At 53.8% G+C, this 19,510-nt stretch overlaps 7 protein-coding genes across 7 annotated transcripts; 3 read left to right on the top strand and 4 right to left on the bottom strand.

Moving 5' to 3' along the window:
* Positions 1-47: 47 nt before the first annotated feature.
* Positions 48-2,298, bottom strand: GCG54_00011034 (uncharacterized protein; the record flags this gene model as incomplete). The annotated part of the gene is made up of 3 exons (XM_045410944.1): positions 48-1,692; positions 1,751-1,874; positions 1,932-2,298. The coding sequence occupies 3 exons, from the start codon at positions 2,296-2,298 to the stop codon at positions 48-50; spliced, it is 2,136 nt and encodes a 711-aa protein (XP_045268002.1).
* A 2,185-nt stretch (positions 2,299-4,483) lies between these two features.
* GCG54_00011033 (Delta(24(24(1)))-sterol reductase) lies at positions 4,484-6,619 on the bottom strand (the record flags this gene model as incomplete). The annotated part of the gene is made up of 5 exons (XM_045410943.1): positions 4,484-4,495; positions 4,545-4,686; positions 4,738-5,145; positions 5,194-6,408; positions 6,585-6,619. 5 exons carry the CDS (start codon positions 6,617-6,619, stop codon positions 4,484-4,486), a joined length of 1,812 nt encoding a protein of 603 aa, XP_045268001.1.
* A 2,654-nt stretch (positions 6,620-9,273) lies between these two features.
* On the top strand, positions 9,274-10,244 carry GCG54_00011032 (Translin-1; the record flags this gene model as incomplete). The annotated part of the gene is made up of 4 exons (XM_045410942.1): positions 9,274-9,472; positions 9,529-9,625; positions 9,682-9,827; positions 9,886-10,244. The coding sequence occupies 4 exons, from the start codon at positions 9,274-9,276 to the stop codon at positions 10,242-10,244; spliced, it is 801 nt and encodes a 266-aa protein (XP_045268000.1).
* Positions 10,245-11,341: 1,097 nt separating this feature from the next.
* GCG54_00011031 (V-type proton ATPase 16 kDa proteolipid subunit) lies at positions 11,342-12,250 on the bottom strand (the record flags this gene model as incomplete). Its single annotated transcript, XM_045410941.1, has 5 exons — positions 11,342-11,406; positions 11,465-11,725; positions 11,806-11,935; positions 12,064-12,076; positions 12,234-12,250. 5 exons carry the CDS (start codon positions 12,248-12,250, stop codon positions 11,342-11,344), a joined length of 486 nt encoding a protein of 161 aa, XP_045267999.1.
* Positions 12,251-12,843: 593 nt separating this feature from the next.
* On the top strand, positions 12,844-13,331 carry GCG54_00011030 (13 kDa ribonucleoprotein-associated protein; the record flags this gene model as incomplete). Its single annotated transcript, XM_045410940.1, has 2 exons — positions 12,844-12,946; positions 13,060-13,331. 2 exons carry the CDS (start codon positions 12,844-12,846, stop codon positions 13,329-13,331), a joined length of 375 nt encoding a protein of 124 aa, XP_045267998.1.
* An 899-nt stretch (positions 13,332-14,230) lies between these two features.
* GCG54_00011029 (Phosphatidylinositide phosphatase SAC2) lies at positions 14,231-17,193 on the top strand (the record flags this gene model as incomplete). The annotated part of the gene is made up of 3 exons (XM_045410939.1): positions 14,231-14,429; positions 14,501-16,265; positions 16,314-17,193. 3 exons carry the CDS (start codon positions 14,231-14,233, stop codon positions 17,191-17,193), a joined length of 2,844 nt encoding a protein of 947 aa, XP_045267997.1.
* Positions 17,194-17,261: 68 nt separating this feature from the next.
* On the bottom strand, positions 17,262-18,440 carry GCG54_00011028 (uncharacterized protein; the record flags this gene model as incomplete). The annotated part of the gene is made up of 1 exon (XM_045410938.1): positions 17,262-18,440. The coding sequence occupies one exon, from the start codon at positions 18,438-18,440 to the stop codon at positions 17,262-17,264; it is 1,179 nt and encodes a 392-aa protein (XP_045267996.1).
* Positions 18,441-19,510: the final 1,070 nt, after the last annotated feature.

Here is a 19,510-nt window from a genome sequence, read left to right as displayed (position 1 = left end):
ATGATTCATCTCTTGTTTGACCTCCGTCGATACAGGTCCCTTGCAACTTAGGCGGCCTCAGGAGACGTTTTGTCGACAATGAAGCCAGCTACATTCCGGCCGCTGCAGAACCGCGCCTTCGTTGCATCAGCAATTGCTTCGAGCTCAGCCAGTTGCATCAGAGGCAAAGCCTGTCTCGCATCCAAGCTACCTCGCTGCGTATCCAGGTAAGTATGCTGCGTCTCTGCTCCATAGAACAGCAGAGGCAGGATCGACGACTTCCAAATAGGACGCCTTCCCCTATCTCGACAGCTCTGTGCGTATGTGGTCGCAAGGAGAACCAATGTCAGAACTAGCAGGACACCCGGATACACCAGCCATGGCCAGTCAACGCGCATGCAGATGGACATTTCGACAGCAGTCCCATTCGTGAAGCTCCGCGCTTCTGTGAGGAACTCACGCCCTTTCGCGCGCATGCGGTTCGTCAGAGCGGTCGCCATATTGTCAAAGGCGGCGGAGATGTCGTCGAATGTGGCGTTTCCGCTGTTGAAGAATGCGTCAGCCCAGAAGCCCCCTTGGCAGACTATCCGGCCGCCCTCAAGGCTGGGATCTGGCCTGTTTGACCCTCCAGTTCCTTTCATGCATGACCCTTTGAGCGTCTGGATAAGAAATCTTCTGATTCCGAGGAGCTCTCCAGGGTCCATGGATAGCAGACATTTTGACGGCGCATTGTACAGAGTGTCTCCTATGTCCCAGGAGGTCCACTCTACGCCATTTCTTGGTGCTTGGCTGACGTTGGACCAGTCATACCATACATCGTTGATAATACAAGGTTCAACCATGGTGACGTAGGAGAAATTCCGGTATACGAGCGTTTTCCTTATTTCATCGGCTATGTTGGCTTGGACATATGATATGTTTACTGGACTGATCAATGATGTAGAGACTAGTTCCTCGTTCAAAACACCATTCGAAACGTTGGCATGATAGCGGCGAAGACACGGACGTAGGCTGCAGTTCGCTGCCACGATGTCGAACTCTGGGAAAAGACCCAGCATGTTGTCGTAATTATGCTCGCATTTTCTGGTCAAGCCTGCACGATCCTTCGAACGGCCGCAGCCTTTCGCCGTAAAGGACAGGATGGATGTCTCGGCATTTTCGACTTTTTCCTCCTTTCCGTATGGCCATATCCTTTCCGTCGTCATGTTGAAAATACCGGATTTGAAAAAGGTGCTGATTCCAAATTCGGAGCCGTTGTTGAATCGATAATCGCGGTCTGTCTCACGCACGTGGGAGAGGTTTGAAATGTGTCGGGATTCTAGTACTTTGGATCTTACATCAGTGCAAGTGCTGCAAAGTCCGAGTGAAATGTGTGTAACCCCTGGTCCTCTGAGAGGGAATGAACAATTGCCAGAGTCGCACTGAAAAAGATTAACAGTGCTAGCGCCAGCGGAAGAGCTGGATAGCAGACCAGTGAGGGCAACCATTTGCAGCTCCGGTCCAGTCCGGACATTTCTGATGACAGCACGATCGCCAGGATGGACTTCTTGCTGCATAATTCTGACGTCTGATCTTACGACGCGTTCAGCAATTGATATTCTCGCAATTCCCTTTCCATTAATAGCACAAGGGTACGTTTTAACTCCTTGCTGGACGAAAGGGCCGATCGCATATGAAGTGATCACGATAAGCGAGATCAGGATAGTGAGCCTTCTTCAACCTTCAGGTTTTAGTATCAGCTTTTTACTCGAGTGGTAGCACGGTGACGTACGGCTTGAGAGTCAAAAATAGAAGCTTCAGTGATCCCCATAGGCCTCTTCCGGCATTATCGAAATGTTCAATGTGTCGCAGAGGACGCGGACTTTCCATCCAGATCCACTTGCGTTGCCCGACAACTGTTGTTGTCTGTTAGCAAACCTTCAGTGGCATAGAATTTAGAACACTGTTCTCACCTTCAGCTATAATGTAAAGCATTGCTGCTCTTAACAGCGTAGTAAAAATAGCAATAGTTGTTGTAAGGTTGATTGAATACGCGAATTGCGGCTGAGGCTTTCCATCGGACACCTTCAGAAGGATCACGATGGATATGAAGGCAAGAACTGATACAGTTATTGCGAGCAACTCATATCTCCACAGCCAGAGGACTTCGAGATTGCGCAATGGCTTATATGACATGGTATCTCTATTGGTCTTCTCATCACCTAGCTTCGCTGCGTTCTCAGGATGGGTTGAACAAGACGTCTGGGGTTCCTCGGTTGGAACGCTCGCATAGGTGCTTGATGAACAGTCTGCAGGCCGACTATTATCGAAGTCGTCCATTCCAGGCACTTCATGATCGGAATCGGCGGCATGGAGAGTAAACCCAGATGTTTCAGAGTGTATCGAACACCTGGGGGTGGCAGTCGGTCGCCTGTCGTTGTCCAGGGATGAATGGTCGTGACAAGTCGCCATTTTATTTTGCTCAAATGAAAAGAAACTACCGAGTGTTGAAGTTGAAAAGTAGATGATGTCTGCCGGGTTTACATACCTTTTACAAGACACCATCTAAAACTAGAATGCGCCTTAGAGGCGCAGTCCAAGGTCAGCTTTCAAGCTGAGGGTGTGGACTAAGAATCTTGTAGTGATACCTGCAGCTGATTGTGTATTACTAGTCTCCTTAATGGTTAGCATAGACAGGGTTTTAATTACAGCCGCAGATCGTTTGCCCAAGCTGACACTGGATTTCGAGGGAAGCGCCGAAGTAACGCAGCTCATTGGAGCTCATCAATTACAAGCCACTGAGTCCTAGATCCTTCAGTCATCATTAAGTGCACAAATAGAGCATTCTGCATTCTCGTGGCAATGTCGAGATTGATAGCTGTCCAGTTAAAACATATCATTTTCGTATCCGCTCCCTGCAAAATGTCTGGCTTGACCAGCCGAAGTTCACACTAAGCAGGCTGCATTACTAGAGCGCAGAAACGCCCACCGTCTCGTCTCTTGTGTAAAGGGTATGTTCTGACTGCCATTGCAGTTTTCGCTTCTTTCAACCCTACAACTTCAAAAATGGCAATGATTGTGGTGAAGTTGATGATATGTGCAACTTGTAGCTGTGGCTTTGCTTGAGACATTTCCAAGAAGATCGGCTGTGGTGCGAGTCCCTGTTCCTATGTCTCCCGAGGTACAGATATCCTGCCCCAGCTACCTGACGCCCTGTAACCTATTCCATCAATTCTGTCTCACATCTCCTGATCGCTTACACGTGTGATGATTTTACCCTTTGCCCTCCCTGTCTTCGACGTCTGGAAAGCCTTTGGCACCTCTTCGAAGCCGAAGATCGAGTCGATTGCCGTCCTCATAGTTCCCTCACCTAGCCAGGCTGCCAATTGTGCCAGATGCTTGTGCATGTTTCTCGTTGGAAGCATTATAATCTTATGCTTGCCCCCTCCGAGAAACGATAACAACAGCCAGTTCTTGCCGACGACCTTGATGTATTGAGGCGAGATTCCGCCGCCAATGATGAAGTACTTGCCGTCGTCGACAAGAAAGTTCTTTGACGCCGGATGCAAGTCGTCGAGGACGCTGCCCACGGTATAAAAGACGAACGACTTGATCGGACGAATTTGATATGAATTGGAAGTAACTATGAAGATCATTTGCTCTCGTCAGCGCAGCGGCCGCTGCATTTAAATTCAATACATTGGCTTGAATAATATTGTCTCCCCTGTCAAGACTTGGAACATCTAGATCGGAATTGGGCCCAATCGGCGGAAGTCTGTTGAACGGTGATTCTTGCAATATATCAAAAGGACCAGCCGCGGGTCTCGGGATCTTACAACACGCCGCCGCTCCAGCCACTTCTACATCTCTGCATGAAAATGACGCGTTGTTTCTATACACCTGCAAGATCGGTTGCTTGAGGTTATCACCCTACGGCGCTCCGCCACTTGCGTCAAGTACGAGGCGTTGAATCAACCCAACAAAGGGTCTCGGTTTCCCAACTTGGAAGGAGAAGCTGACTGCGCGGTGGAAGCAGGAATCAGCCTTAGGATACGCAAATATCCATGGAGCATTCAAGCATCGTCTAGAAATCTAGCGAAATTGCTACGAGTTACTAGCAAGTACAAGACGACGGCGACGAGAACGATGCCGATAAGAAGTTTAGATCCAAACATTTATGTGTGTTATTAACTCTTGACACTTCAATTGTATCAGTTCAATACGAATCTCTAACATTAACATTTTCATTGACACAGTGAGCAATTATCGTGATCCGTATATACATGAGAAGCAGCAACAGTATCGTCTTCGAAAAGATGGCTGTCACCGTGATTAAAACGCTTTTATGCCGAAATGGCAAGGTGTTTCGCCGGCAGTTTTCCTGTCCTGGCCGGCCTGCTCCGATTACCCCATTATTAACAAAGGTAGATGCACCAGTAGGTGACGAAGCATATATGTACAGAAATGGCCATGCGGCCGAAGTCTCGAGGTACCATCATGTGGAGATGGATGGACATCTGGTAGCTTAGATGACCCACTGCAAGGTGTTAGTTATTGACATCTGAAAGCGGGATCTAATGGCTTACAGGGATGAAGAGGTAAGGCACCTGGCGCTCGTACTCGGTCCAGGCATCACCGTACTTTTGGCGGCAGCGGTGGATGTCACGGGCGGCGCGGTGGGCAATCATGCCGCAAAAGAAGACGGGGTAGAACCAGGGGAAGGGGCTCCTAGACTATTGTCAGCACTATGAAGGCCTTCTTGCAAACGCTTCCACTTACTTGAAACCTGTGATCAAGCCCCAGCAGATGGCAAAGAAGGCATCACAAGTGTAGTGAATCTTGCGAGCGTATCCGTACATGCCATCAGCGAGAATGACATCGCCCTTGGCCGAGGTAATGGTCTTGGGGTTCTTGACGACCCTCCAGGGAAGCTGGGGGAAAGTCCTGCGGTTGATGAGCTGTCCACGCTCCTGCGCACGGAAGCTGTTCTTCTGGCTGTTGGTTGTGTCCCAGACCCAGTAGACAAACAGGTACGCGATGAACAGGACGGTGAGCGCAATGGGGTTCCACTTGTACTCGTCGGGGTGGTGGTTGGCGAGGAAGATGGTGCAGTGGCAGTAGGAGAGAGGGACACCGGCAAGGTTCCAAAAGATGAGCATGAAGCCCCACTTCTCGTAGTACATGTCCCTTGGATATTGTTAGACATGGTCGCGTGAGATGTATCAGAAAACTTACCAGGTGGGCACGATCAACTGCTCACCCTTGGCGCAAGCGTTGGCGTACAGGTAGTGGGCCATGACTAGGAAGAGAACCTCGCCAGAAACGTATCCGTATCTCTCGTATTGTCGGGCAGCAGCACCGCAGCTGAGGCCGAAGAGGATGAACCAAGGGATGCGGACCTCGAAGAACATCTTGAAGTCGAGGATGCCAAACATGCGGGGGTTCAGCTCGGCACCAAGGAAGAAGTCGTAGATGGGGTAGCCGGTCATGCGGTGCTGAGCCCCCCTCCACAGAGCAGAGAAGTAAGCGACGAAAGACACAAGGTATCCACTCAGAATAGCCACCGTCATGAGAGGTCCAAACTCATCGATGAAGGTGTAGATGGGAAAGAGACCACTAAAGTGCAGCACTGCCATGACAGCGATAGTGAAGTACCAACTGACGTAGGCGTTGCAGAAGTACTTCAGCTGCTTGCCACCCTCGTGAGCGAGAGGCTTACCCCAAGCCCAGACGCCAGGCAGGAGGCAGTAGCATGCGCCCTCGAAGATGAAGAAGGTCCAGTAGATGCGCCAGGCACGGAGAGAAGGGAACGCTCCAGTGTAGACGAGGTCGGCAAGATGGCGGAAGAACTCTCCCAGTGACTCTCCATCCCGAGGGCGCGGCACACCGCCGTCATAGTAGGTGGCTCCGATCCACATGTACCACATCAGAAGAGGGAAACCAATCATCAGGGACAAGGTGCCGAGGCTGCCACCAAACTCGAACTCGCCCGAGGTGTCAATCTTGGGGTCGGTGCCAACTTTCCAGCCGTCAATGATCTCCCCCTCCTGATAGACACGCTGAGCGTTCTCCTTCGTGGGAGGAGCGGCGTCGCCGTTCGTGAAAAGCTCGGGCTTCTTCTCCTCGACATGCCCGTTGGTAGCGTGACCGTTGACGGACTCCTCCTTCACGTGTCCATTGGTGTGTCCATTGGTGTGTCCGTTCGCGTGTCCGTTGGAATAACCATTGGCCAAAGGCTCCTCTACCTCAGCCTTGCCGTTCAAGACGGCCTTATCGGTGATCATCTCGTCATCAAGCTCCTCGCGAAACTTGCCCGTAGCGCGTCGGCGGGGAGTACGGGCTGGCATCTTGGATTCGGTGGTGTCTGCCGTGGGTTCGTTCTCGGGTGACTTGCGGCGGGAGGAGACACGTCGAGGGGTCTCAACCATACCCTCAAAGAGCTCCTTCTTCCTGAATAACCAGTTAGTGAACTGGAGGTTGGCGGGTTCAGTGTGCAGAGTATTGACTTCGAGTGGAAGGCGGTACGCAACTGCGATTTCGAGTCGTGTGGGACGGTTGCGATGGGCCCAATTACTTCGGCCGACAATCTCAAATGCAGAGACAAGATGGAAAGTAAATAGACTAACCTGGGAGTCTGGCGCAGGGAGTAGCGGCCCGACATGTTGAAGGCTTTCTTATATCTGTGCAGGAAAGCTGGACGTGGGGTTATGCACCTTTCGTGTAGCTGCCGTACCAGTCCGTGTGACGGTCGAGGATCTTGAAGCGTGGGCAGCCAGGGTTCGGGGATCAAACTGGTGTGTTATCGACAAGTCGTCCGAGGCATTGGAAGGAAGGGAGGGAAGCGTCTGGTGGAGGCGGTCAGGATGGGAATCCGAGTACGACCGGGCGAGGATGAGCGCGCGAAAAGTGTCAACGTGGCGTGGCGTGCAAGACGGGACGTCAAGCTAGAGACGGGACGGCGCAAGTGACAGGAAAAATCGCAAGCGTGTCCTCGCACTCCATTGGGCGCCGGTTGCTGCTCTCTCAAAATTTTGTTGACATTTGTATTTGCCCCTTTCTGCCGGTAGTCAAGGGTCACGAACAAAGTTGAAATTGAGGTACCTGGCTTGTTGGTGCAGATGACTGCAATATGCGAAGTACCTACTCTAGCCAACCTCGGGAGGTTCCTCGGTGCAAGGGCCCGCATCTGCAGGCCTCGTCTAGGTTGCAGGCCAATGGGAAGCTTGGTTTTGCTTGAATTGGGATCCTGGTTGGTGACCCCGCTGCCGGAACTGCTAGACGAAGCTTGCAGGTGCACCGTGCAGCGCAATTGCGTCCGAGGTTGGCCGTCGAGATTACCTCCATCATTAGCTAAGCCATTAAATGCCCATTTCGATCAACCGTGCCGGGGACGGTAAAGAGATTTCCCCAGCCTTTGCCAGACGAAGCCTGCTTGACATGCACCTCACGGGCCCGTGGACATGTGGGATTATCGGACATTGAAGATGGGGGCGGTTTTTGGGAATGTCCGCGTCTCCGCGATGAGTCCCGTTTTGTACATGGACGGGATGCTCCTTGAAAGATCAGGAGCAGTTGCTTCGCCAGTCGGCGAAACGCAATGCTTGCCCGGAAAGGAAGAAACAAGTCTCGTCCTTCCGGATGCCTTAGTCACCAGCGCTTCCTCATTCCTTCACTTCGCCAATCAGCGAGCCACGGAAGATGCGAGTGAGGTTATGATGTCCCCGGTGGACCAACATCAAGAAAAGCAAGCGTGCCTGCGGGCTTGTGCATTATGCAGCCACGCAAGCCGTCGATGCGAGAAGGCCGATCATGGGATTTTCAAAAGTCGGTCTGCTGATGGAGCCCAGCTTGATCCTCTACAGTAGACATTGCTGGATCTTTTATATCCTGTAGAAGATGTGCTTCAGAGATGAGCATACATAGGGGCTTCGGCAGATCCAGGCTTCCAACACAACTGGAGTGCTTTTGTGTTGTTCCGTGTTCCTTGTTATTTATTCTATGTCGAAATATCAATCTCACAAATCAAAGGAATACACCTTTGTATTAGAAGTAGCAATCCAGAGAGGTAAAAAAGTCTATCCATAGATGCCTTGAGGAGTGACGCCTCGTCACCACTCATGGTCGACATAGAGTCTCACAGGTGATCGAGGCTTCCAACCGAGTGCTTGCCTTCCTTTCTTACTTTCCCTTCTCTGAGGCCAATCTGGAATCTGAGAGCCAGAAAGGCGGCTGCCTCGAGCCGTACATGATCTAATGGCACGTGATGGAAGCTTCTGGCCGGTCGGCGCCTGCCCAGCCAGGCAAGCAAACAGAAGGAGCACCTGCTCGTTCTCAACCTCGTGATGATTTACTATCCAATCAGCAGAAGGTGCTTCCCAGGTTGGCTACGTACCTGTACACCCCTTCCCGCAAAAAATTGGCCTCACTGCTGCCTGAAGTACGTACCCTGGCTGATTGGGGGCCCCGCACAGGCCACCCAGCAAAGGCATAAAACACCTCCCATCGTCCGCCCATTTTCAACTTTTTCTCCTCTTCTTCTCCTTAGCTCTCTATTGCCTTTTGGCTTAGATCAAGTGTAGTATCTGTTCTTTTCAGTTTAATCTCTGAAAGACCTCCACGGAGGTCACTCGTGATTATTCTTATTTTTGATCTCTCGGGAGAGTGGCCTCTGCGGCTTGCCGCATGCCCTCATGCCCACCGTGTCCCTGGTATTTCACTGCCTCCAGGAGACGCGAACACCCCCTCGACTTTCATTGCTGTGTCTGGTTCCGCCCAGGCCTGTGAAGAAGGTTTCCTCTCCCCTTGAACTTTTGTGATGTTTGGCGCGACCGAATTGCTGTGATGAGTAAAGTTCTCCAAACGAGATATCCTAAGAATTGAGCCGCACTGAGCCTTCTCGATGCTGATCCTTGTCTCTCCCGCCGCCCCTCCACTCGCCTGCAGTGACCGCCTCCCCATCCTTGCACGACTTCTGAATTGTAAGAATCTCATCCCAGGATTCGCATCACATATTTCCCAGGCGACGGTCCAAGAATTGTCGATTGGTTTCTGCTCTGCTGGAAGATCCCGCCAGTCAATCGAAAACATTCAGTATTGAGGTGGGTTGAAAACTCTGATTTCTTTTGGCCTTATTATGGCAAGTGCAAAATCGCGGGGCAGAGACAGTCCACCAACGACAACAATCTCATCACCATCTCTCGTATCTACCGTCTCTCTTCGTGAAGTTGCAGCCTCTCAGTCTAATCCCTCTGTCGTTGTTCCCAACCGTGGCTATTGCGCAGAAGCCTATCACAGCATACTGACACGTCGCCAGCCATGGACAACGACACCAATATGGGCGAGGTCCCCGCCTCCCGTCTGCTCGATCCCCAGATCTTCGAGCACCTCAAGAATAAAATCGACGAGGACCAGCTTGTTAGGGATCAGATGAGCCAGACGGTCCAGAAGCTTGACAGGGCCATCTCCTACGTCCAGGGCCTGCTGTCCCGCGTCCACGCCACCCCGCGCGAGCAATGTGAGTCCTCAGTGCATGGCGCCAACCTTTATGGCTACACTGGCTGACACTTCCAGATGGTCCCTTGCTCGCCGACGTCCAAACGGGCATCCAGAAGGAGGTCGAGGTCATTGGCGAGTTGCAGGAGATTGCCTCCAAGTACCCTTACTACAAGTAAGCCGCTCCCCATCCACTCCCTTCCGCCAGACAGATCACTGATACTTCAACAGGTACAACCAGAAGTGGAACCGTCAAGTCCAGAACGCAATCTTCACTGTCCTCCTCTGCGGCTGGCTCGGCGGTCTCACCGCCGACGGCAAGCCCGGCCCCGTCGCCCGCCTTCTCAGCCTCGAGGAGGTCGGCGAGATCTTCAAAGGTCCGTACCAAGAACCCTCACTTCGCCGATACCTACGGCAGCTAACCGTCCCCAACAGTACCCGTCAACCTCAAGGACCGCGACGCCTTCCACCTCACCATCGAGGAGTACCTTCTCGCCCTCACCGACGTGACCCAGGAGCTCTCCCGCCTCGCCACCAACGCCGTCACCATGGGCGACTTCGCCATGCCCGTCGAGATCAGCGCCTTCGTCAAGGACCTCTTCGCCGGCTTCCAGCTCCTCAACCTCAAGAACGACATCTTGAGGAAGCGCGTCGACGCGGTAAAGTACGACGTAAAGCGTGTCGAGGACGTCGTCTACGACCTGTCCCTGCGCGGCCTGCTCCCCAAGAAGGAGGCTCCCGCTGCCGCGGCTGCGGCCGCCACGGCAGAGCCTACGACGGAGGCAAAGAACTAGACAGGTCAGGTGTTATGAAAGGTCTGGTGGACGTGGCGTGGGTACGTGAGTTCGTTCATAGCGAGCAGGTAACCAAAATTGGAGTGTTCCATCGCCATCATCATCGTGATATCCATCGCTCTCAGCCATATTGACCCCGAAATCCCCCCATCAAAAGAGAAGCTTGAGCACAGCGAAAGCCCCACTCAAGAACCACGAGAGTCTATACAACTTCAATCAGGCCTTCACTAGGTTTAATTCAATCCAGCGCAAGTATACCGCTATTGTAACCACCTCTTACTGCTCCCGGACTTTGCTGTTTTCTACCCTTGAACGACAACTTTCTCGAAGGCATCCTTGTACAAATAGAGAAGACCATGCGGATTAAGAGGGATCTTGCCTCGCCACATGTTGCAGCAGCTGCCATGCCATGGCAAAGATACTACAAATGATGAACGAGGACAAACGCCAGCTTGCACACACCAAGGACATTGAGAAGTGCCACCAAGAACCTATTGGTCCCTATCGACAAGCAATATTGCTAACCCCAATCGTTTGACCTGGCACGATTACTTCTTGGTTTCCTTGAGACTCTGCACAACTGCTCAGTTTGGTGTGCCGCATTCGGGGTCGAGGTTCGTCGCAAATTCCAAGACGTCATACACCCTAAATAGTCGTCTGGTTGGGCTCACCACAACATCACTGCGGGGAACACTGACACATACATCACTAGCAGAGGACCAATAATCAGAGTAGACGCAAGAAAGCATTATCGCAACCTAGACTACAATTCCATCCCCACCACCGTCTATGCTGAGCAACCGCCCCCAGAAATGGATAGCATACCTGTGATGGCACAATAGTACATATAAGTTTGACATCCGACGGGGAAAGCGTTTCCCCGACCGTCCAAACAAAACATTGGCATCTCGTGACCTTTGACCGTTTTCCACGCCTATGCCATAAAACCTGATTCGATTTGAGTATTTCGACGCGCCTGCTGATGATAATCTTGTCGTTGCCCATGATGTGGCAATTTCATGCCCGTGCTAGTTGTGGCTTAAGTACATCTTGTCAACCGTTCAACCGAGCATTTTCGTCGTTGGGTCTGTCGTCGTTTAGCAGGTGACGTCCTGGCTGGCCTTGGAGTTCATGAGAAGGGCAACAATCAAGCCGTAGAGACCTAGGGCGCGTTCGTTAGTAAAGAGGTTTCGATTCACAAAGCAAGGGACGTCGCATACCCAAGACTTCGGCGAAAATGAGAATCAGAATCATGCCGACGAAGAGACGAGGCTGTTGAGCAGTTCCACGGACACCAGCGTCACCAACAATACCGATGGCGAAACCGGCAGCAAGACCGGCCAGACCGACAGCGAGACCAGCGCCGAACTGGATGAAACCAGTGTAGAGAGACATCTCCTGCTGAAGACCATCGGAGATAAGGACGGACACGACGAGACCGTAAATGGCAATGATACCAGCCATAATGACGGGAACAATGTCTATCGCGAAGCTGTCAGTAACGTCCTATATTCGTTGGGCGCGTCGCGGACGACGATTCGATGGATGCGGATTCGCGTACTCTTGACGATCAGGTCAGGGCGCAGGACACCCATAGCCGAAATACCGACACCGGACTTCGCGGTACCGTAAGAGGCACCCAGGCAGGTGAAGACGATGGCGACGGTGCAGCCCATGGCACCGAAGAAGGGCTAATGACATGTTAGCGATGATTGTCGGACGCGAGGTATCGGCGATGCCCAAATGGCTCATTCGAATGGAGGCAGGGGGGAGGCGACGTCATGGATCGTTGACTCGGGTGGGCACAGGGATGACGAACCGCATAGACGGGGCTGTGACATGATCGCGTTAGCATATGAGCTTTAGACAGACATGATGAAGCTAGATGGGGAGGTTGGGGCGCGAAATGGATGGAGTTGAGAGCTCTGGGTGATGGGATAGGGAGCTGTCGTCAGGACGGGGGCAACACGGGCTGTGTTGTTGACGTACCAGAGTTCGGAAGGCATTTTGGCGGTTTAATTGACGTCGAAGACGGAGTAGTTTAAAGAGAAAGTTGAAGAGAAGGTCGGGAACCGAAGGAGATGCGGCGAAGAGTGGGTTGCGGACGATTGCGGTGATGGCTGGTTGGGACGGGCGACGTTCGACTGCTGCTTCGGCGACGGCTCGAGATGAGGTGTGCTGTGTTAAGATCTGGTTTCCAGGTTGGCCTTCTGGTTGGTTGCAAGGTTTTGCGGCGCGTTGACAGCTCCGTGCACTTACGTAAGTCAGGAGAGGCACCTGATGGAATGAGGCGGTGCACGGCAGAACCTGCGTTCCGAAGAGCTCCACTCCAGTCGCATCAAGGTCCACTCTCCAACGGCAATCGCCGTTAAGCTTGGGGAAGTGGGATTTTTTTTTTCTTACGCTTTTCGGAGGAAAAAAGTTTTGGATATCTCTTCATCGCGTTCATCACGAATTTCGACCTCACGACCAGGGCGAGCCACCGCAAGGAACCCTGCACCTTATATCTTTTGGTACGCAACGCTCACTCTTCTGCTTAGTACTGTACCAGCAGACTCTGACTTTCTTTCGCAGACATCTCTCGACACTCACCGCAACAATGTCTGAGTCCGCTGCCTGGCCCTTGGCCGACGATGCTCTCCAGCAGGAGATTCTGGACATGGTTCAGCAGTGCACCCACTACCGCCAGCTGAAGAAGGGCGGTAAGTCTTGTCCCTGAGCTGTCCCATTCCCTCGACTCCTCCCGTCTCTCTGAAGCCACCATCTGCGTCCCTTCCTCGGCCTTCACCGAACAGCTGCTGACTTCTTCCTACAGCCAACGAGGCCACCAAGACCCTCAACCGTGGTGTCTCCGAGCTTATCGTCCTCGCCGCTGATACCAACCCCCTCAGCATTGTTCTTCACCTGCCTCTCCTGGCTGAGGACAAGAACGTCCCCTACGTTTACGTCAAGTCCAAGACCGCCCTTGGCCGCGCCTGCGGTGTCTCCCGCGCCGTCATTGCCGCCTCCATCACCTCCAACGAGGGCAGCGAGCTTGCCGGCCCCATCCGCGCTCTGAAGGACAAGGTCGAGAGACTCGCCATCTAAGATACCCATGACAAAGAATATTGGGCGGCGTTGATGTTTGACTGGACACGCGCTGGAAACAGTTTGGATGTTAGTGGTTAAGACGGACAGAAATCTTTAGTCCAATGTCAAGCTGCAGCAGCCTGAATACTTGAAAAATAGTCTCAATTGTTGATAGGCGTCGACTAGTTATTCTGGGGGTTTAGTGCATAGTTTAGTCCACGCACAAACCGCGGACAAGCGTCAATCGAGATCGTCAAAAACATGAAATGCAATGTGCCCTGAATATGCAGCTACAAGTGATTTGAGTCGGGATGAGCTAGTGGGAAAGCTTGCGTTGGGAGGGACGGAGACTGCCTGCCCGCGTCCAATGCCTCAGCTGAAGAAATGCGGACATTTGGACGGAAAGCTTGAGCTCCAGTGCAAATGTGCTGAGTTGCGCACGAGCGAATGACGGCTCAGAACGCAACAACGACCCTACCAACACTAGCAGACGATGGCCCATTGGGAGACACAGCGCTGGACCAGATGCACCTGGCCTGACCTGACGAACCACCTCATTGAGCCACTCATCGGGCCGGTGTCTCGGGCGTGACCTGGACTCGCGCTGAGCGACTGCAGACTGACGTTACCCCGCGGCCCACCACCCATGTCATAGCTACATGTTCGATTTGGGCGACATCATCAGCAGTTCGCAGCACCCAAAACGTCTCATTCTGCCCCTGCATGCGATATGCTCGCCAACCCACCTACAGACCAACACTGTTAATGTTTGAATATCCGTCCAATCCGACAAATAATTCGCACTACTCCCTGTTCATGGCTCTTTTGCATACTTTTTCCTCGGCCTCGACTTTTCCCTAAGATAATTTCCGTCGTCTTCTGGCGCGCACACGCCTTGTGTGGTCCCGCATCGCACAATGCCCGGTATCGCACGCAAGATCATCATCTGCGCTGCGGTTGACGGCCTGATAATCCAGCCATTCGTAACCAAAGGACAACGCCCCGCGCAACCGGTCAGGATCAGATATGGCGACTCTGCAATAACCCCTGCAACTCGCGAGCAGATCCCCGATCTCTCCCAGCCAAACTCCTCGTTTGAGGCCTTCGGCGTTATAGGTTTGTGCCCCGAGCTCCCCAGCCACAGCTCCAGCTGCGCAATTCCGAAGCTGATCATGACCGGCGACCAGGATTGATCACAGTCTCGAGACTCAGCTACCTGATCACGATTACTCGACGACAGCAGGTTGCGCAGATTTGCGGCTGTCCGATTTACGTCGTCACCGAAGTTGCCGTCACCCCTTGCGCCTCCCAGAAGGACGCTAGCGATGCGATCGCACAGACGGCACTTCACCTCGAGGAGAGGAAGACAGACAAGGACGCCGACGATAGCGATAGTGACGACTTTGTCGAGCTCCCTGCTAGCGGCGACGAAGTCGAGGATCATGCGCCGACCAAGAATGGAGCCGATCCTGTTAAAAGCACTGTCGCAAAGGATGTAATTGGCAGAAGAGGGAGCTACGGAAGGTTCGCGCAGAGATGGTTCAGTAAGAGTGGATGGACTCAAGACCAGAAAAGGAATGCAGGATGGAGCGGAACTGCCGACCAGGTTCGTCGCTCAGTCGATCAAGCTGCCGCTGCCAACGCGGCCTCTAGCTCAGCCATAGACGACTCCGACGAGCCCGTGCCGACGTCGACTTTGCTTCCAAAGCTCCTCAGAATGACCCAGATCTTCTTTGGGTCATCGCGTAGCTTCTACTTCTCATACGATGTCGACATCACTCGGCGATGGGCAAATGACTCGAGGCTGCAGTCTGACGAAGTGCCTTTGCACACCCGCGTCGACCCCATGTTCTTTTGGAACAAGAATACCTTGAGGCCTTTTATGCAAGCCGGAGAAGAGTCACTTCTGCTACCCCTGATGCAGGGCTTCGTTGGACAGAGGCACTTTGTAGTGGACAGCAGTCCCCCACAGACAGACGATAGTCTCGGAGACTCTGTAGAGATGTCAACAATCCGACAGCCCAGCTCCGAACCAACTTCTCCGCCGACGGAAACCGTCCGGGACTCGATCGATCTTCGCCCCACTGAGAAGAAGTTCCTCCTGACCGTGATCTCACGCCGGTCTACGCAAAGAGCTGGTTTGCGATATCTCAGACGCGGCATTGACGAGCAGGGATACGTCGCGAACGCCGTGGAGACAGAGCAGATCCTGTCCGGTACCACGTGGGATAAGACTTCCAAGATTTACTCGTTCCTTCAGATTCGCGGTAGTATTCCACTTTTCTTCACTCAGTCACCGTACTCTTTGAAGCCCGCGCCCCTCATTCAACATTCGCCCGAAGCAAACTATGCCGCAGCCAAGAAGCATTTTGAGCGTTTGACAACAGAGTACGGCGGCCTGCAGATTGTCAACTTGGTGGAAAAGCATGGCGTGGAGTCAACGGTTGGAGGCCAATATGAGAAGACGGTGGAGAGGCTGAACGAGGAAGTCTTCACGGGCGAGAATGCCGCGGTTCCTTTTGAATGGTTCGATTTCCATGCTGCATGCCGTGGTATGAAATTTGAGAACGTTAGTCTGCTTCTCGACGATCTCCGTGACAAACTGGACAGCTTCGGCAGCACCGTCGAAGAAGCCGGCAAGATTTCGACGAGACAGCAGGGCGTTCTTCGCACCAATTGCATGGACTGTCTGGACAGAACAAACGTCTGCCAGAGCTCGTTCGGCAAGTACATGTTGGAGAGTCAGCTCAAGGCGGAAGGATATGATCTTGCTGCCCAGGTTGACCAGCAGACCCCGTGGTTCAACACGCTGTGGGCAGATAACGGAGACGCCATTTCGAAACAGTACGCATCAACTGCCGCTATGAAGGGCGATTACACGAGGACGAAAAAGAGGAACCTCGGCGGAGCTCTCAATGACCTTGGTCTATCAATGACACGCTTTTACAATGGGTAAGCTCTTTTCGTCCTTTCATTTTTGTTTTGACTAACACACCCCAGTATGGTCAATGACTACTTTAGTCAAGCCGCCATCGATTTCCTGCTCGGCAACGTCAACTCCATGGTCTTCGAGGAATTCGAAGCCGAGATGATGACCAAGGACCCCGCCGTTTCCATGTTAAAGATGCGAGAGCAAGCCATCGAGCTCTCCCAAAGACGTGTCATCTCAGACGAGAGCGAAGAGTTCATGGGCGGCTGGGTCCTCTTCAGCCCTCACACATCTGATAACCTGCGATCTCTTCCCTTAGAAGAGGTTGTCCTTCTCCTCACCGACGCCGCTCTGTACCTCTGCCGCTTCGACTGGAACCTCGACAAGGTCTCCTCCTTTGAGCGCATCGACCTCGCGCACGTCGTCGGCATCAAGTTTGGCACGTACATCATCTCGACCGTCTCCCCGGGCCAGACGGATGAGACGAAGAACGTCGGCTTCGTGGTGTCGTACCAACCGGGCAAGAACGACGTCACCAGGACCAACACCAGAACGTTCTCCAACTTGGGAGTCAAGCGCAGCAAGACCTCGAGCACCGAGGACCACCAGCATCCTCACGCAGCACAACCCGCGCAATCTGCCTTGAGCAGTCTCCTCGGTGGCGGTCGCCCCAAGGCCCCGCCGATCCGAAAGGTCGCCTTCAAGGCGCCGTACTCCCAGTCCTCCGCGGCAGTCACCGGCGACGGGCCGAAGATGAGCGAGATCCAGCAGGTCGTCAGCATCTGCGCCGAAGTCGAGCGCTTGGCATTCCTCAGCCAGCCGGGCAAAGAGAGGCCCGGCACCGAGAGCATCATCGAGAAGGGCGACATCATTTCCTTGGAGGAAGCGAGACAGAGCACCGGGCTGTTAGACCACCTGAGCTACTCCATCAAGAGACTTGTATGGGCATAGAAGCATTTTTTCCTTTTCATTCATAGATATCCGTCCTTCCTTTTTTATCCCTTTTGTTTCGCCGGCGTTCAGGGCCTTGTGGCGCGGTAGAGGTGCATTTGGTAGCGCATGTTTTCCAGAGAGATGGGGTAGCGTAGGCCCTCGGCCAGCCGGAACCACACGGAGTCGTGCGACTCGATCTTCTCCCACAGACACCCCTCCACGGGCTTCTCGTCCTTGCGGAGGGTGTGGTCGAGCAGCCACTGCATGGGGTACTTCTTGGACTCCTTCCCCACCGCGGCTTCCGAGTAGCTCCCAGGGCTGTCGACGACCAGCAGCAGACTCCCCGAGGGGACCGTGGCGCTTAGCTTCAGCAGGAAGGCCGTCGTCTTGCCGATTCCCGCGGACGTGTAGAGCTCGTTGAGGGTGAATAGTAATGTAACCAATAATACGTCGTTGCCGAGCGCGGAGCCCAGTTCGTCGCGTGACATGGACAGCACGTCGCGCTGCGTGAAGGTCGATGTGAGGTGCGACGCGGGGAGCAGCGCCGCGTTGGAGGCTCTCGCGGCCGCGTTGGCGTACTTTGAAAGCGGCGGCGCCGTGGCGAGCGCGTCTTGGAGCTTGGTCACCACGGGGCCCCACGGCGCCGAGTCGAGGAGGTGGATGTGTCCCGCGAGAGACGGGGCGTGCGTGGAGAGGTAGGCGCCGAAAGCGGCTATCTCAGCTGCGCCGCCGCCGATGGAGAGCATCTTGATCGTCTTCTGGGCCTGGGCTTGGGTCTCCGGCTTGTTGTGGGCAGGTTCCTCCTCCGCCTCCGGCTCGGCGGCGGCCCCATCATCGGAGCCGGCGCCGTCCCGGACGAGATGCGCCTCCTCCAAGTACTCCCCGACGGCGAGCAGCACGCCGGCGTAGCCCAGGGCGCGCGTGGGGCTCCAGCGGGCGGCGTAGGCGTCGAGGGAGTCCGGGGCGGCGTTGGCGAAGGCGGCGTCGAAGTCGCGGGCGTAGAGGGCGGCTTTCACCTCCTGGAGGAGGGCGGGGAAGGACGGGGAGGCGAGGACGGGGGAGAAGGCTGCGTTGAAAGTCTCGAGGAGGCGTTGCTGGAGGGGCACGGGTAGCGAGGGGACGGCGGCGGCAGAGGATGAGGAGGATGGTGTGGGCTGCTGTTTGGGGGGTTGTTTTGGTTTTTGCTTTTGTGGTTTGGAGGGCTTCTTGGCTTGCTTTTTGGGGATGGACATGTTGTCCCTAGACATGTTCTTCTCTCTCGGCATTTTGAGATGCTTGTGATGTTGAGATTGGGAGGGGTGGAGGGGTTTGTGGCGGGGTAACGGGTGGTTGTGCCGTGAGACGAGACGAACGCGAGGTTGGAGGTTGTGAGAGGCGTAGTTCACGAGCGAGGCTGAAATAAACTCGGTTTGAATTCTGGCTATTGTGGAAGCTATCTTGAAGTTTGTGAAGCTGATGGTGGTTGTGGTCTGGGTGAGGCGAAAACTCAATCGGGCAGGATCCACACCGCCCGCTTTCACCTGTGGTTGAGTGACAGACACTAGTGTAAGGTGAGAGAAAACGCATGAGAGCTCACTCTCATCAACCGAGACCGAGTGAAGCCTCGTGATGCACCAACATACTACGAAAAATCGGCAATCATAAGGCGATTTGACAAATGGACCTGGAATTAGTATCAGCTCTAATATGATTCGTGGCCGAGCATGCAGTCGATCTTTGACGACGTCAACTCATGTCTCGGAATGCTTCCGTACGCAAACGCCGGCAGTTGAGGAGTAGGGCCGAATCTCGAAAGTGAGGCCGAGTTCGATAACCAAAACCCCCTGAGATGATGCAAACGCGGCTCTCGATATTCTATCCCGAACTGAAGAACTTTTCGCAGCTTCCTCCGCTGAATCTCAACCCGGCGACGGATACATTGTCGGCTGGAGTGGCGGATATGCGGGTGGAGAGGCTTGATGTCATCCGCAGGGAAGCGGGAGCTTGGGCCTGGGGCCGCCTTGATTTGTGCGGATAAATACGAAACTGGCTGTATCCCAGCCGGGTGGCCCGTGCACACCGGCGCCGGAGCACAGCTGTTGAGAATTGGAGGACAGACAGCCTCTCTCAGTCAAGAGAAAGAAAAAAAGTCTTGGGGCAGGTGAGCAGCCAGGCAGAAAACGGTTGAAAAAGGCCTCGTGGCATCGCGCATTTTTAACGGTCACGGCGTGCATTCTGCCGTCCCCGAGTTCCGCGTCCTGATACACGCCGGGGTTTGGATTCCTTTTTTCCCCTCTTTCCTCCTATCTCTGCAGTTAAGGCACTGGCGGGTGTTGTGTGCATGCACTTGTATGTT

Source organism: Colletotrichum gloeosporioides (assembly GCF_011800055.1).
Source record: "Colletotrichum gloeosporioides strain Lc1 chromosome Unknown consensus_17, whole genome shotgun sequence".
Taxonomy (NCBI): domain Eukaryota; kingdom Fungi; phylum Ascomycota; class Sordariomycetes; order Glomerellales; family Glomerellaceae; genus Colletotrichum; species Colletotrichum gloeosporioides.
Note: the sequence above shows the minus strand (reverse complement) of the source record. Positions and strands in the feature narration are given on the sequence as shown.